The 14,323-nt window shown below is 39.0% G+C and overlaps 1 protein-coding gene across 1 annotated transcript in view; it reads right to left on the reverse strand.

Moving 5' to 3' along the window:
- Positions 1–14,323, reverse strand: part of LOC136867245 (carbonic anhydrase 2) — a 234,326-nt gene that overhangs the window by 25,982 nt on the left and 194,021 nt on the right. Inside the window, exons 5-6 of the mRNA XM_067144384.2 lie at positions 9,532–9,676; positions 4,287–4,392 (exon numbers count right to left, since the gene is read on the reverse strand). Of these exons, the coding sequence (XP_067000485.2) occupies positions 4,287–4,392; positions 9,532–9,676 (251 nt within the window). The remainder of the gene's footprint in view (positions 1–4,286; positions 4,393–9,531; positions 9,677–14,323) is intronic.

Genomic DNA, 14,323 nt, shown 5'->3' on the forward strand with positions numbered 1-14,323 from the left:
GATCTACCCTATCAAAAGCCTAAGATACCGTAGGTCAATAGTGTTACAGTCCATTTGACCTCGTGTATCTCCTGTATGCCTTGCTGGAATGTTGCAAGTTGAGCTTCATTGCAATAACCTATACTAACCTACACTGCCTTTTATTAAACCAGTTAGTAACTTCACAAAAATGTTTTAGAAAATCAGAAACATGCTTTCTTTTTAACTTACAATATGCTGTAAGTTCGACTCAGATAGGTCTTATGGCGACGATGGGATAAGTAAGTTGTAGGATCAGGAAGGAAGCTGCCATGGCCTTAATTAAGGTACAGCCTGGTGTGAAAATGGGAAAATGTGGTAAACCCTGTTCAGGGCTACCGACAGTGGGGTTCGAATGAAACGTGCTTTCCTAGAGCTTACATACAACACATGTAAGCTACCTAGCCTGTAAACAATCCCCTTTATGTTCATCACCTTCTCCTTTATATAGCAGCTCTCCATTCATTTGGTATACAGTAGCTCCTTCATGTAAACAGTAATTAAATACAGTAAATACTTTTGATATAGTATTAATCTCTGGCTTGGAACAAAAAAAAACCGATGTTCACTTTTTTGGCTTTTTTAGGTTTTAACATGTTCTTTATAATTCCGAGGCAGGTGGTGATTATTGTTTTAAGAGGAAGTACAACTAGGCAACCATCCTCTATATAACACTAATCAGAGAGAAAAAATGGAAGGGACGACCCTTCGAAAAATGAAGATATTGGCCAAAGGAAGACAAGGGCCACGAGGGGCGTGAAAATGGAAGACTCCCTAGCCCTCGCAAACCTAATAGCGTCGGGGTCGGAAAAGAACAAGAGAGGTCGGATAGGATAGATGAAAGTGAGGAGCCTGGCACAAGTAAGTGGAAGCAATGCCAGGACTCAGCTAAAGACCCCGTGGTCGCCAACCCACACTCCAAAGTTCAGAGCTCCTGGGGCCCCTTTTAGTCACCTCTTACGACAGGCAGGGGATATAATTCCGAGGCAATCTTTCGAATGGAACAACAGCCAATGTCCTAAATCATCTCTAAATATTAATTTTTTGCACTGTCACAACCAATCTCCTTTAACAATGTATCAGAAATCTGAGGGCTTAGAGAACCAATGTTAACATTGGTTGTTCTTGCACGCGCCGAAAGAAGTCAACAATTGACAGCGACTACAACCAGTGTATATCAGACTAGTCATTGTTCTCATCTATGGTTGTGTTTCGTACTCTCTGTCTTGCTTAGAAGGATGATAGTATTATAAATATGTGTATATTTGCATGATCATTGTTGCCTTTGGTTCATCCGCAGAATCTTATGAACCCCAGTAGCTTTTTCGCTTTCAACATTTGTATTTTTGAAAACATATTTATCATTATAGGTAAATTTCATAACTTCAATAGTATTAGTTATCTCCTCTACCTGGGCATTATCCTTGTGACCAACTATCTTTACATACTGCTGATAATACCATCTTTACATACGGCTGATTCAATACTCCTGGCTTCTCTAAATCCTCACATATACACTCCTCTTAGCCCTTTGTGATTCCTGGAATGTCCTTCCTAGAACCTCTTTCTGCCTTAAAATACCTTTAATACCCCTCCCTTTTTCACTAAACCTCATATGACTGCCAATTATGTTTGCTGTCATGTTATTTTTAGCTGGCTTTTTGACAAATTAAATTTCCTAATAAGTGTCTTCCATGTTGCCATAAGTATCTTCCATCTTTCTAACTATCGCCTCATTCCTAATTCCACTGTTTAATCCTTTAATCCTTCTTAATCTCTTTCTCTCTCAGTTATAATATAGCCGGTCTTTAGTATTCTGTACTACCTCTAAGGGCACGTATGTTTTCACACTCCTTAATAATGTCTTTAAACCCATCCTATAGGCTGTTTTAATTTTTATTCATCACTTTCCACCTATCATAGTTATTTTTAAAACTTCCTGATGACTCTCATCAAAGATGTGGTACTGCTTTATAGTCCTTCTTTTATAATCTTCCATTCAACAACATTTATTGTGAACTATGTCAAAAAGAGCTTTGTATTCACTTATACCATCTATCACTTCAGTTTCTGTGTACAGTTCTTCGCACCACATCAAGAATTTTCTTCTCTCTATTTGGCTTGGTTACTTTCTGATTCAGCTGACTTTCCCAGATTAGCTTATTTATCATTGTTGTTTATGCTTTCTGTCACTCATGTTACCTTCACAGTTAACATTTGGTAAATTGAGATCACCTGCTACAATCACATTCCTTTTTGTATTGTTTTCCACATTGCTGATAATCTTTTCTGCATCAGCATCACCCTGAACCATGCCTAGTGGTGTGTTCATAAATGTGACATTCAAATATGTAAATGGCTTCCAAAGGAATAACTTATGCGTTTTTGATGAAGTAGTAGAGAGGGCAGCACTGTCTGATATAAACACGGAAGATCGTTCCTTTTGCGAGACGAGGAGTATTATCTCTTTAAAGGGAATCTTTGCTTTGTTTATGAGAGATTAATTAGCAATGGAGCCCGCACAGAGCAGAGCTGCATTTCTGTCTTATAAATTGACATTTAATGTATTCAAACCGAACTCATACTAATGTGCATCTTAATATTTTGATTATTCATATTGGAGGTACGTTAATTCTTGTTTAACTTTGGTTTTACGTTTCTTACAAGTACTATTTTGCCCTATTGAATATACCTGATTGGGATGCGCCTTCCGCCCCAAACTGCATGAGTGGGACGTGTGTCTGATAGTGTGTTTGTGACTATGCTATGTTAGTAACTGGGTCTCAAAATTTGGTTCTGTTTATGTGCACTGGATCGTATGGCATTTCGCCATCAATTATGTGTATGCTCTCCGTGTTGACTGGAAGCTTCATTCTCGTCATACGAGGCGCATGATATGATGGTTATGAGTATGGGTTTCCTCCGACCCCTTTCTATTATTGTTTGCGTTGTGCACACTGCTGTCTGGTGAATGCGAGACCTGTAGTTGGTGACCAGGTGAGTCACCCTATATGAATTGGTGTTCTGCCTTATAAATTGGAGCTACCGCTCCTATTGCCTGCCGTGCTGGCATGTGTGTGTGAACCTGGGTGCATGTGCGTGAGTGAGGGGAGTGGAAAGACGATGTATCGGTCAGTTGTATTTTCGTTTGTGATTTTGTTTCTGTACCTTTTTTTGTTCTTGGTACAGTATTGCTTATTCTATCTTGGTCTCTGTCTCAGCTGCTTGCTTGCCCATAAGGCAGCCATGATTTTATTTTATTCTGTCAGGCTCCTCTTCTCTTCCTCTACTCAACAATGAATGATAACAGTGCACTTTCCGCATTATAAATATGCCTACGCCATGAATCGCATATGCTTGAATAGAATGGAGATAGGTAACGTGAGGAGTCACGTGCGAATGAAACAACCGGATAGCCAGCTTGTCACATACTGAAGGATTGGAGAGGAATAACAGTGGTGTGAAAGAAGTGTGGACAACTCCAATGAAAGGTACTGAGTGGGCAGGAAGTATAATAAACAGTGTTGGCGAAAGCATTAATCAAAATAAACAGAATTGGTTGAAACAACCAGACGCGACCCCTCATGGGTCAAGATAAAACTAGGTAAACAACTGATAAGGAATCTGCCATCTGGGTTACAACCCTAAATGTAGACCAGTGATGACTGATGTTAAAATACCTAAAGCTGCAATAAAGAAATTATTATCCTTAGTATGTACAATATTATAGTAAATACTATTGCTCCTCTGGTAATCTGATCTATCTTGCATTCTGTCCATGCTCTCAGTCCCAAAGTGACAGATTAATGAGGTTCTATTGTACCTGTAATGTACTGACTTCAAATCAAAATGCTTTACTAGTAAAAACATCATGTTTATTTTTAAAATAAATTTCTTGTCTTTTGTACAGTATTGGAAGAAATTACATCCAGAGATTTTTTTATCCCTTCACAATCAGTGAAAAACACATTTTACATCAAAATCGTCCATAGGAATTTTATAAGACATAAAATTAAAATAATGTACCTTTAACTACCATGGTCTTAAGAGATGCCAGCATGCCAGAATTTTGTACAGAAAAGGGGTTTGTCAATATGCCAGTAAATCTACAGACACACTCAAATGCCAAGTGATTAAAATGAATGAAATAACAATTTACTAACTTCTTACCCTGCCTCATGAAAGATAACATGTATGAGTAAAATATAACTGTATATTTTTTCAATTATATCTTCAGAACCAAAACCATTGCATGAGTGAAAACTTACCCTGAAAAGATGGGATGCTACCATCAGTCCATCTTCAAACTCCATTGCTGCCTGTGGGCTGCCATAATCACGCTTGTAGTGCACCACATGCATTTCCATCGGAAAACTGTGGAAGGAAAAACAACATATTTTGGCACATATACATTTTTTTGCACTTAAATTAACAGGGAGTTATTTTTCACCTGCATTTGCAGCTGAGCACAGATTGTGCTGGGCCAAAGCCATACCTATCATAATGTCAGACAATTCCTAGAATATTTTGGTAACTACGATTTGTATAGCATTAATAGGTGTACACAGCCTAAGTTTACATAATTAATATAAACATTTAATTAGTAATATGTGTTTTACAAGAAGTAAAGAGCAAAATATATCAAGACATAAATAACACATGTAATTACCTTAAGCTGATCCAGTTTTGTATTAAAGATGTTGCTAGCGTAGCAGGAACAACTTCAAGTCAGTCACAATTTGCTGTTACAGGAACAAGCATAATTTCTGTTTTTGTGCTGTTATAACCAAGTCCAGAATATTCTGTCAAGTGATCAGTATAACTCAAGTAGTTGCCTTATTATTTAAATTTAGTCATTCTTTCTTTCTTAATCTATTTACCCTCCAGGGTTGGTTTTTCCCTCGGACTCAGCAAGGGATCCTCCCTCTACTGCCTCAAGGGCAGTGTCCTGGAGCATGAGACATTGGGTTGAGGGATAAAACTGGGGAGGAGGACCAGTAACTCACCCAGGCAGCCTCACCTGCTATGCTGAACAGGGGCCTTATGGGGGATGGAAAGATTGGAAGGGATAGACAAGGAAGAGGGAAGGAAGCAGCCGGGGCCTTAAGTTAGGTAGGCATACCATCCCGGCATTTGCCTGGGGGAAAAGTGGGAAACCATGGAAAATCACTTCGAGGATGGTTGAGGAGGGAATTGAACCCCCCTCTACTCAGTTGACCTCCCGAGGTTGAGTGGACCCTGCTCAAGCCCTCGTACCACTTTTCAAATTTCGTGGTACAGCTGGGAATCAAACCCGGGCCCCCAGAGGTGGCAACTAATCACACTTACTCTATACCATAAAGGCAGACATTTAAATTTATTATAATTACAATCTATTGGTGTCCCAGTGTTATTAATTATAGGGTGTTAACTAAGTAAATTTTTCTGTAGTGTGGTAAGCAGTTAGCACTAGAACAAAGAATTTTTATGTACGATACAGTGGCAGCAAATGAAAAAATCATTGGGGGATTCACTGCTTTGAAAAATAATGTGTTCAAATTTTTTATTATTATTATTTGATGTTTGCATAGATGTAAAATAGTGACATTGCTTGATTAGCAGTGTGACTTTCTGCAGCTCAAAGAAGTTACAAAATAACGAGAAATGGGAGGGAATACAATATGTAATTACCTTAAGCTGATCCAGTTTTGTCTGCTGTTGAAGACGCTGCTGGTGTAGCATAAACAGCTACAGGAACTTGTTAGGCAGACTAGTGTTACTTATTTATATCTTGAGGTATTTTGCTGTTTACTTTTCATAATACATGTAAGTTATTACTAATTAAAAGTTTATATTAATTACATAAATGGGCTGTATATACCTATTGATGCTATGCAAATCATAGTTATGAAAACATCCTGGTTCATTACAATTAACTACATGAAAACAGCGAAACCATGAAATTAAATTCCCTTCAAAACCTATAAAATATGGCAAATTTTAATCATGTGCCTTGAGACAGAGCTTTGGCTAACTTCATTGCTGCCCAGTGCAGCTTGTGTCTGTTGCCAGTTCACTCACCAGCGATACCTGGGCTGGGTTCCCCTTGCTTCTCACAGCCCCACACTTGATGCACCCTCTTATGTCCCATAGCCTCATGCCCTTAGTCCAGAAATTGAACCTTTTTGTTGGTTCCGGAGAGCAACCGAGTACTGATGTCAAAATTATCGCTATGTGCATGAATATATGAAGCTAATTAAAGGAATAGGCCCCTGATGAACCATTTTACTAAGAGTTATTATTTTTAGGGGGTTCACTGAACCACTGAACATATAGAATGCACTGTGCCTGGTATGATACTTATGTAATAACAAGCTCAAGTAGAGTTATTAGAAGGCACATTTTACAGGAATTCCTTGGTGAACCAGTTCCTCATAGGAATACAGTGAAGACTTGTTATCATAATTAGAAAAATGGAAAATCAAAATACACTGTGTGACAAAAACAATTTAAAAAAATTGAAGCACCTAAAAGAAATGGTCGGATGTTAATTAACTTTGTAAACGAACACACCATTGGCGGGTACGTAAATGACTGGAGTTGCAATTCTCTGTGATGGGTGAAACTTTGAAAAGAATGCATTAGTGTTGTTCATGTTTAGTGTTGTTACCAGATCTGGTAGGGTATATAAAGAGTGTGAACTGTTATATTCTGAACACTATAATAAATATATATATTCAATACTTAACATACTTTATTTAACTTGGATATGCATCTGCTGCACACAGCATGGCATATCTATTCATTACAATAAAAGTCCCAATGAGAAGAACAGCTGTTCTCTCCAGAGAGTGTACATCTCTGTGTCCTTATGCTGATGTTACCAGTGCACTCAATGTTTTAAAAATACACTACAGTCTCCCCCACTTAGACTCGTGTTACACACTGAATTTTAAACAAACACTTTGAAGCTGAGAACTGGGAAAGAGTGCATATTTATTATGCAGGATCTTTTGAAAACTGCAACTTTCTGATTTGCGTGGATGCCAAATCAAAATGGGCAGAAGTGCAAATTTTATGAGATACACCAACAAGTACCTCCACAATTTTGTTGCTAAATCGTATATCTGCTTCTCATGGATTTCCAGCAAGCATTGTCTCAGATAATGCAACCATTTTTCAAAACAATGAATTTTGCACCTATTGTTCAACAAATGCAATTTTTCAAAAATTCATTACACCTGGTAACCCAGCCACTAACGGCTTAGCAGAACAATATGTTCAAATATTGAAGAATTGTCTCCATTCTGCCTCAGATGATAATGTCCCAATGTACGAGAAAATACAAAAGATTCCGTTTCAATATCATGCTACACCCCTTGCATGTGGAAAATCACCAACAGAGCTGTACCTGAACCAAAAAAATGAGGATTTGCCTTGATGCTCTCTTCCCTAGCTGACCTCAACCTTCATTATCTGCAGCCAAACCAGAATGATCATTTCAAGTGGAGGAGAGAGTCCAGGTGCGATTCTTCTGCAATAACAAGTACCATACACTTGGAAATTTGTCAACGTTGTAAAGAAGTATGGTCAGTGACACTACTTAGTTATTTTGGACCAATCAGGAAGGACACTGAAATACCATATTGACCAAATGCGTGGGACACTGATTCAACCTAAATCAGTTACATTTGAACCAGCCCAGTCATACAACGTGCCTAGAGCTCCAGATTGCCATGTGTCGGTTAATTCTAATTTGACTGTATCACCATGCCAACATCCAGCTCTTCCAGTAGAAAATTCACCAACTCTTGATATGGCAGTGACACCAGGACAGAATCCCAATGTTCCAGCAAATGTAGGTGTCCGTAGAGCATTGAGACATTCTCGACTGCCTGTGTGGTTTCGTGATTTTGTTTTGTGAACAAACTCAGATACCTAACTTTTTTCATCTTGACTGTTCTGTGAGAAGTGAGGTTCCTTTTTCAAATTCCATAGTTTATCTGTACTTCCTGTTATTCAGTTAGTCTACATTCTTTATCTGATATATTCACAGCTTCAAAGTGTTTGTTTAAAATTCAGTGTGTAACACGAGCCTAAGTAGGAGAGGTTGTAGTGTATTTTTAAAACATACGTAAAAAGTACAATACATGAACAATGTCAGATGTTGAATGATCACTGTGAAAGACATGGAGATGCCCCTTACTCATGTGAGACAGTGTTATCAGTACCTGACAGAGTTTGAAATGAGCCTCATTATGAGTGTCCATTTGGCCAGCTGGTTGAATAGTGTAATTTAAAGATTTGTGGGGCATTCGTTTATGAAAGTGGCCCAACGTTGGACTGTATGGGAACACGAGGGCAGGTATACTCGTCGTCAAAGTTCTGATTGACCACATCCGACCATTTATTGCTGTATTGTGCATCAAGGACACTGTAACCCCTTCACATCTTCGCCTGCCATCTGAGAACAAGTAATGGACTCCCTGCAACATTCTGTGTCATCCCACACCATTGGTCAAAGACTAGCAGCAGCCGGACTAGAGGATTTCCATCCCATGTGTAGGCTGCCGTTAATACCATAACACAAACGGCTGAGTTTGGAGTGGTGCCATAACTGAGAAGTATGGAGTGCTGATGAATGGAATCGCATTGTGTTCAGCAATGAATCACAGTTCTGCAGTACCCGGGATGACCATTGACTGCAAGTATGGTGGTGACCTGGAGAGAGGTCCCATTCTTCCAATGGTTTGGAGAGGCAAATCAATGTTACTCCTAGCATCATGGTTTGGAGTCGTCAGGTATAACTTCAGATCACGGCTGGTAGTGATTGAGGAAACTCTGACAGTACAACGGTACATCACAGATATCCTGTGTCCTCATGTGTTACCTCTCACATGACAGTATCATGGTGCTCTTTTTCAACAGGACAATGTTCGTCCACACACGGCACGTGTCCCTATGAACTGTCGGCGTGACGTTAAGGTACTCCCATGGCTAGCAAGATCCCCACATCTGTCTGCTACAGAACATGTGTGGGACCAGCTCTGAGATCAACTCACTCCCAGTCCCAGTATCCAGGATATCAAGAACCAGTTACAACACTTGTGACCAACTTGCCAAACGAAAGGATATAACGGCTTTATGACACCCTTCCCAAACGAATGAGTGAACATCACATACCCTCTCTACATGTGAAGTTTCATTTCATTTCTAACTTTGCAACCGGGTGCTTCAGATTTTTTGTTCAGGTAGTGTAAATTTCCTAAACAGAAGTGTCATGTTCTAACAGAACATTTTTCTGAGAAATATATATGTTATATTGCAGAAATAAAGGCAAATGAAATCTTAAAACTGAAACATTGCAGTGACAAGGAAAGTTGAGTTTGTTCAGAATATTGCTGAATAGTATCCACAAGCAAAATGTCTTCATTCCAAATTATATTTCAGATGGTTTGTTGATGCTCTCAAAGTCATTTTCTGAAAAATATTTCAGATCTGAGAAGGATTAAAGGATATATTTACTCCCCTTACCTTATATTGTGTACAGTATGTTCACTGCCAGAATCATCAGATGAACCCCAATGGAAGTGAAGTTGTGCAAATACATACTCGCCCTCCAATGGACCTCCTGTCACAAATGGAGAATCACCATCTTCCCACCTGCCAGATACCTGGACTGCAGGAAAAATTAAGCCTAGATTACAACAAAATATATAAATACAAAATCATACTTTCCTAATGTACAGAGTATACAAAAAATTAAACTAAACCTAAGTCATAATATGACAGCTATGACAACAGGCCATGGGAAATTTGGTGAATACTTCTATAGGTTCAAAATAACAGAAGACCCTACTGTGTGTGTGTAGTGAAACAAATAATCAGACAGTTGACCATATTTTTTGGAGTGTAAGTTACTCAACTCCGAAAGAGGTAAATTTGTAGAAGTGTTATCAAGTCAGTGGGTCATTGGCCAGTGGAGAAATATGAACTCTTGGACAAACGCCTGAAGGATTTTTATAAATTTGTGAGCAAAATAAATTTTAACATCTTACAATGAGATAGCAGTCATATGTAAGTAATTGTATATAGGGTATTAATTAGTACTGTCATTATGTATATACAAGCATGTAGTATTATTTTCTGTAATGGAGCATGCTGTTAAGAAATGATTAAAACAAAATAAAAAATACATACATACACAAGACTTTTTCTTTTGAAAGTTATTCATTACATTAACGTAGGCTTATCAAACAGGGGTAGTGTCTTGTGTTTATGAATACAGGAGCATGTGAATGCCCACATTATTTTTTTGATATTACATTTAATAATTATTTTGCAAAAGCAACAATTAAGTATCATTTTGGTGATCCAGTGTTAGTTTTAAGGCCGGCCCCGTGGTGTAGGGGTAGCATGCCTGCCTCTTACCCGAAGGGCCCGGGTTCGATTCCCGGCTAGGACAGGGATTTTTACCTGGATCTGAGGGCTGGTTCGAGGTCTGCTCAGCCTACGTGATTACAATTGAGGAGCCATCTGATGGTGAGATGGTGAGATGGTGACCCCGGTGTAAAAAACCAAGAATAACGGCCGAGAGGATTCATCATGCTGACCACATAACACCTCATAATCTGCAGGCCTTCGGGCTGAGCAGCGGTCGCTTGGTAGGCCATGGCCCTTCAGGACTGTTGCACCATGGGGGTTTTAATGTTACTTTGAATGTCCATTTCCGCTGTGCAAGCATTCATATGTAGCGCTCCTGCCAGACGATCACAAGTGAGTGAAGACTACAAAGTTTGGCAGTTTGCATAATTGGGATGTGTAGGGGCAAATGCTGCTTCTATCCTGCAGACATACAAACTGTCATGAATCCCTAAAGAGAGCAGCATTTATCTAGGTTGCGTCCACATGCGTATGATCAGCTTGTGAGTCAAACCTTCTGTTGTTTGCTGACGCAAGCAGACTCATATGTAGCTGAGCTATGAGCACATACTGATAGTTGCAGTAGATTTAGGGAGATTTTTAACCATTAATTTGTTGAAGGATCTGCCACTTTTATCCCCCACTCCTTCAGCAACTGCATTTATTTTGCTACCCTTGGATATACGGTAATTTTGTTTTGTCTCCATTGATCAAGTTTACAAAAGGTTGCCAATACATAAAATGCCACGTACTGTTCCCAGACATTACAGTTCTCCACCAAACATTGCATTGCCACTGTTGTCAGTGAATGTTACAATTTAAAAGTAAATATGCTACCTGATTTCATGAAATAGTGTATTGTACAATATGAATATAAATTATTCTAATTACCTTGATATTGTTAGGTTAACACTTGTGCAATTCTTTCCAGTGAGTTGGTCTTAAGTTGGTATACACAGACAGCATGAACATGCTCCATACATTTATTATGTAGTACCTACTGTACTGCTTGTGTTTTCTATTGGAGTTCATGTGTGCCAGCCTGTGTTCATGATCTGAAAGCTGCTTATAACTGTATAAATAGGAAGAATTATTATATCCTTACTCTAATTTTGTTGCAAGAGTGTTGTGACTTAGTGAATGACTATAATTTTTTAATGATTTGGTGGGATTGTATATCGGTGAGCTTTTTTAATAAATAAGGAAAGTTCCTCTAATTGTTTACCATTCTATCTGCTTTTAGCTAGTGTGAGCACCCAACTGCTTTGCTCATGAGATAGCGCTGTCAAACAGACTCAAAACTATTTTTCTAGATAACCTCTATGAATATCTTCACACTTCTTTTTCCATCACACTGGCTGTTCCTTGATTTTCTTCATAAGAAAATATTTGGGCTGCGTCTGTGGGTAGTGGTTAGTGTGATTAACTGCCACCCCCGGAGGCCCAGGTTCAATTCCCGGCTCTTGCCACGAAATTTGAAAAGTGGTACGAGGGCTGGAACGGGGTCCACTCAGCCTCGGGAGGTCAACTGAGTAGAGGGGTGTTCGATTCCCTCCTCAGCCATCCTCGAAGTGGTTTTCCATGGTTTCCCACTTCTCCTCCAGGCAAATGCTAGAATGGTACCTAACTTAAGGCCATGACCACTTCCTTCCCTTTTCCTTGTCTATCCCTTCCAATCTTCCCATCCCCCAACAAGGCCCCTGTTCAGCATAGCAAGTGAGGCCGCCTGGGAGAAGTACTGGTCATTCTCCCCAGTTGTATCCCCAACCTAAAGTCTCACACTCCAGGACACTGCCCTTGAGGCATTAGAGGTGGGATCCCTTGCTGAGTCCAAGGGAAAAACCAACTCTGAAGGGTAAACAGATTAAGAAAGAAGAAAATATTTGATTGCTAGGTACATAGCCAATTGCACACAAAGTCTTATAGCTTACCTCTCCTTTACTGGAAAATTTCTCTCCACCTAGCGTTTTTCACAGGAATCCACAGAAATGGTGAGAAATCTGAGCTATAACACAAGTAATCCAGCGATGTATTCTAATTTGCCTTTCATACTAGCAGGAGCATGATGCCTAGCACTATCGTAAAAAAGCAAGACGTTGTAGATCAGAGTGTTGCATCTTTTGAAACACTAGGCCTCTCTAACCTTGCCTAAGAGTTCATAGCTCTAAGGAGCATTGACATTTCATCCTTAAGAGGATCTTGAACCCTTAAAAGTTCTGTGGTATAATGCTAGTTCTGAAATGACATGTGTGAGTGAAGTTAGAAGTTATTACTTAACTCTTTCAAAAGAACTGATGCCACAGGTATATGTGAGGCTTTAAAAGTTTGTCAGTACCAAAATGTGCATGAAATCTGTGCAAGATTTTTGCAGGTATGATATCTGAACGTGTTAAAAACTGATAGTAATTGCACTGCTCAACAGATATATGTATCTCTTGTTCATTTATTGTGATAACAATAAGAGAAATGACTCTAGAATGAAGTGTGCAAAGTAGAGCATGTCTAAGCACTTCTACCAACTGTATAATGAAGCCACATTAATGAACATGATACTGTATAGGCTCGTGGGCTTATGCCGTGTGAAGAAAATAAGGTGAAATTCTTTATGTTTCACAGAGAACTGTGCTCTGCGTCATCAGAAGAAAATCTTGTACTGTTATAAAAATGTTGCCAACTTCAGGCTGGGAAGACTTGGAAGTAAGGAGATGAGCAACTTGACTATGCAGTATGTTCTGAACAGTCAGTGGAAAGATGGCGTCGAATGACAATGACACTAGTAGATGAACATGCTTGAATTAAGATTATAAAATTACAGTAGGAAAGATCTTAATGTGAAGACAAAGTTGAAATTCAAGGAGAGAAATTGGGGCAAATATTTGTTTAGAGGAAGAGGAATTAGGGATTGGAATAATTTACAGGAGAGATGTTTGAAAAATGTTGAACTTCTTTGTAATCATTTATAAAAAGAGTATGCTAGATAAACAACTGATGGGGAATCTGCCACCTGGGTGACTATCTTAAATACAGATCAATGGTGACATTGATTGATATAGCCCAGAATGTTTATGATATGAGTATGTTTGTGTTTGAACATTCCATATGCAGTTTTATTATTTGAAATTGTATGGTACCGTACCGTACCAGAAATATTTTAAGTAAAGACCCTTTACTGATATAATTTTGAAGTTCTCGTGTTTATGGTTTTGTATGTTGCTGGAATGAAAGAAACCAAAGTACCCAGAGAGAAACATGTCCTGCCTCCATTTTGTCCAGCACAAATCTCATATAGAGGGACCGAGACTTGAACCATGGAACCCAGCGATGAGAGGCCTGTGCCTGAGCCACAGAGACTCCTAGGTTTTGATAAGGAACTTTATTTAAATAGAAGAAAATAGTCTTCTGGAATCCCTCTCACACAAACAGATACCATTTAAAGTCATGTTGGCAGTGAATGATTGAACATTTTGCACAGCTGAGCAGCCCACTACATGTGAAATAAGGTAAGTTAGCCAGTTCTTGGTGGAAAGAAATGTGACATTAGCGAAGGTTCAATGCCAGATCTGTGAAATATACGCTTCCAGTGCTATGAAAGCTTGCAAAGTTTGTAAGTGGTTGAGTTTGTATAAATAAGGTTGGTAAAAATGTCACAGCAACCCATGCTCAGGCCAGCTGTCTGTTGTGGTTGACCATGTTGTGCATACAGTAGGTACTAAAATTTGTGAATACAATGGGTTCACAATTTCCACTCTATCATTGTGTTTTTCACATGTTTCAAGGCCAGTTCTGCAGAAAAGTGTTTCAGAATATTTGGACTTCAGGAAGTTATGCTCTCAGTGGGTTCCAAAGATGCTTTCCAAGAAACAACGAGATGTGCCAATGCTTCAACATTTTTGACTTGATACCA

The sequence above is a fragment of the Anabrus simplex genome, chromosome 3, assembly GCF_040414725.1.
Source record: "Anabrus simplex isolate iqAnaSimp1 chromosome 3, ASM4041472v1, whole genome shotgun sequence".
Taxonomy (NCBI): domain Eukaryota; kingdom Metazoa; phylum Arthropoda; class Insecta; order Orthoptera; family Tettigoniidae; genus Anabrus; species Anabrus simplex.